This window comes from Austrofundulus limnaeus, unplaced genomic scaffold, assembly GCF_001266775.1.
Source record: "Austrofundulus limnaeus strain Quisiro unplaced genomic scaffold, Austrofundulus_limnaeus-1.0 Scaffold1750, whole genome shotgun sequence".
NCBI lineage: Eukaryota > Metazoa > Chordata > Actinopteri > Cyprinodontiformes > Rivulidae > Austrofundulus > Austrofundulus limnaeus.
Window position 1 is genome coordinate 15,115 of NW_013954152.1, and position 1,839 is coordinate 16,953.

General features: G+C 41.9%; 1 protein-coding gene across 1 annotated transcript in view; it reads left to right on the forward strand.

Annotated features, from left to right (window-relative positions):
- Positions 1 to 1,839, forward strand: part of LOC106536264 (endophilin-A1) — a 9,460-nt gene that overhangs the window by 2,454 nt on the left and 5,167 nt on the right. Inside the window, exons 2-6 of the mRNA XM_014033470.1 lie at positions 256 to 324; positions 719 to 791; positions 870 to 1,013; positions 1,103 to 1,236; positions 1,317 to 1,475. Coding sequence (XP_013888924.1) covers positions 256 to 324; positions 719 to 791; positions 870 to 1,013; positions 1,103 to 1,236; positions 1,317 to 1,475 — 579 coding nt within the window. The remainder of the gene's footprint in view (positions 1 to 255; positions 325 to 718; positions 792 to 869; positions 1,014 to 1,102; positions 1,237 to 1,316; positions 1,476 to 1,839) is intronic.

Sequence of the window (1,839 nt, forward strand, 5' to 3'; positions counted from 1 at the left end):
GGTCAGGTATGGACCTGTGAGGTCAGGGTCAGGAATGGACCTGTGAGGTCAGGTTTTGAGTCATGTTCTCATTCTGAACCCTGGTTTTCCTGCATGAATCATTCGACTGGTCTTTTGCTTTCGTCTCGCAGCAGATTTTAATCTCCATTATCTCTCTGAACAGCAGCCGATGGGTTTGGATTTTTTATTTTCCAGCTTTAAACTGTTTGATAAATGAGATTATTAAACACTTTGTGTTTTTGTTTACCTCCACAGAAAGTCAGTGAGAAGGTCGGAGGAGCAGAAGGAACCAAACTCGACGATGACTTCAAAGAAATGGAGAAGGTCGTTTATTTTATTTATCTTCATTTTATTTTCTTAGAAGACTTTTATTATTATTTTTATACAGTTTTATTAAAACAACAAGACTCATTTAACTGATCCTTTTGTAGAAAATACCAAGAAGTTGCATCAAATCTTCACATTTTACACAAAAAATAGCAAACTAATGTTTGAATTATCTCAGCTGTTTGTTTGGAGAAGATCTGCTGATAAATAAATTGGAAAATAATAAATTAATCTTTGCATTAAAGTCAAATTAACTCAAGAAATTCATATTGTCTATAAAAAAGAAAAGAACGTAAACAGTCTGTTTAAAAACATTGATGAATGTTTAAACAGTATGACCTGCAGTAATATCAGGTCTGAGTGTCTCACCGTGTCCTGCTGTCTCCTGCAGAAGGTGGACATCACCAGCAGAGCAGTTCTGGACATCATGACCAAAACCACAGAGTACCTTCAGCCCAACCCAGGTATGAAACTCACCCTCAGCTGCTGCAGCACYRARACACRACTCCWKTTCCTGACCTCTGACCTCTGCTTCCTCGCAGCGTCCAGAGCCAAGCTGAGTATGATCAACACCATGTCTAAGATCCGCGGGCAGGAAAAGGGACCCGGCTACCCCCAGGCCGAGACCATTCTGGGCGAGGCTATGTTGAAGTTTGGACGAGAGCTGGGAGAGGAGTCCTGCTTCGGTAAAAAGAAGCAGCCTCCTGTCTCCTCCCGGCGCTGCTGACTGAATCAGAATGTTTTTTATGTTTCATAATCTTCTAACTTCATCCAGGACTGGCTCTGATGGATGCCGGCGAGTCGATGAAGGAGCTTGGGGAGGTGAAAGATGCTCTGGACATGGAGGTCAAGCAGAACTTCATCGACCCTCTGCAGAACCTCCACGACAAAGACCTGAAGGAGATTCAGGTGCGTGAACTCCTCAGCATGTAGCAAAGTGTAATGAATAAAGCCGGACCTTCTCTGAAATGGTTCCTCCTGCGACGCAGCATCATTTGAAGAAGATGGAAGGCCGCCGTTTGGACTTCGACTACAAGAAGAAGAGGCAGGGGAAGGTCCAGGAYGACGAGATCAAGCAGGCGCTGGAGAAGTTTGACGAGAGCAARGAGATCGCAGAGCAGAGCATGTTCAACCTGCTGGAGAGCGACGTAAGAACTGCTCTGTTCATAAATGTCTCCGAAATTAAATCATGATTATTACAAAAAAATCTAAAGAAAATTTATAAAAACCAGAAAAACTCTAAACATGTTGAAGGACGCCAGAGAAGCTCCAGCATCTGAGAGGTTTCACCAAAACGTCCATCACGTTTTGTATAGTGGTATTAATTTATATTTTCAGATCTTCCAAGGTGCCAATTATGGAACTCTCTGTGCATTGTTGCCCAAATCAAATTCTGGAAGTGGTCATTCAACTAGATGTTACAAAAGGACAACTGATATTACCAACTTTTAAAAACTGTTGTTACAGCAAGAGGTCTTTTTTCTATGTTTATACTAAAGCATGGGATGACAT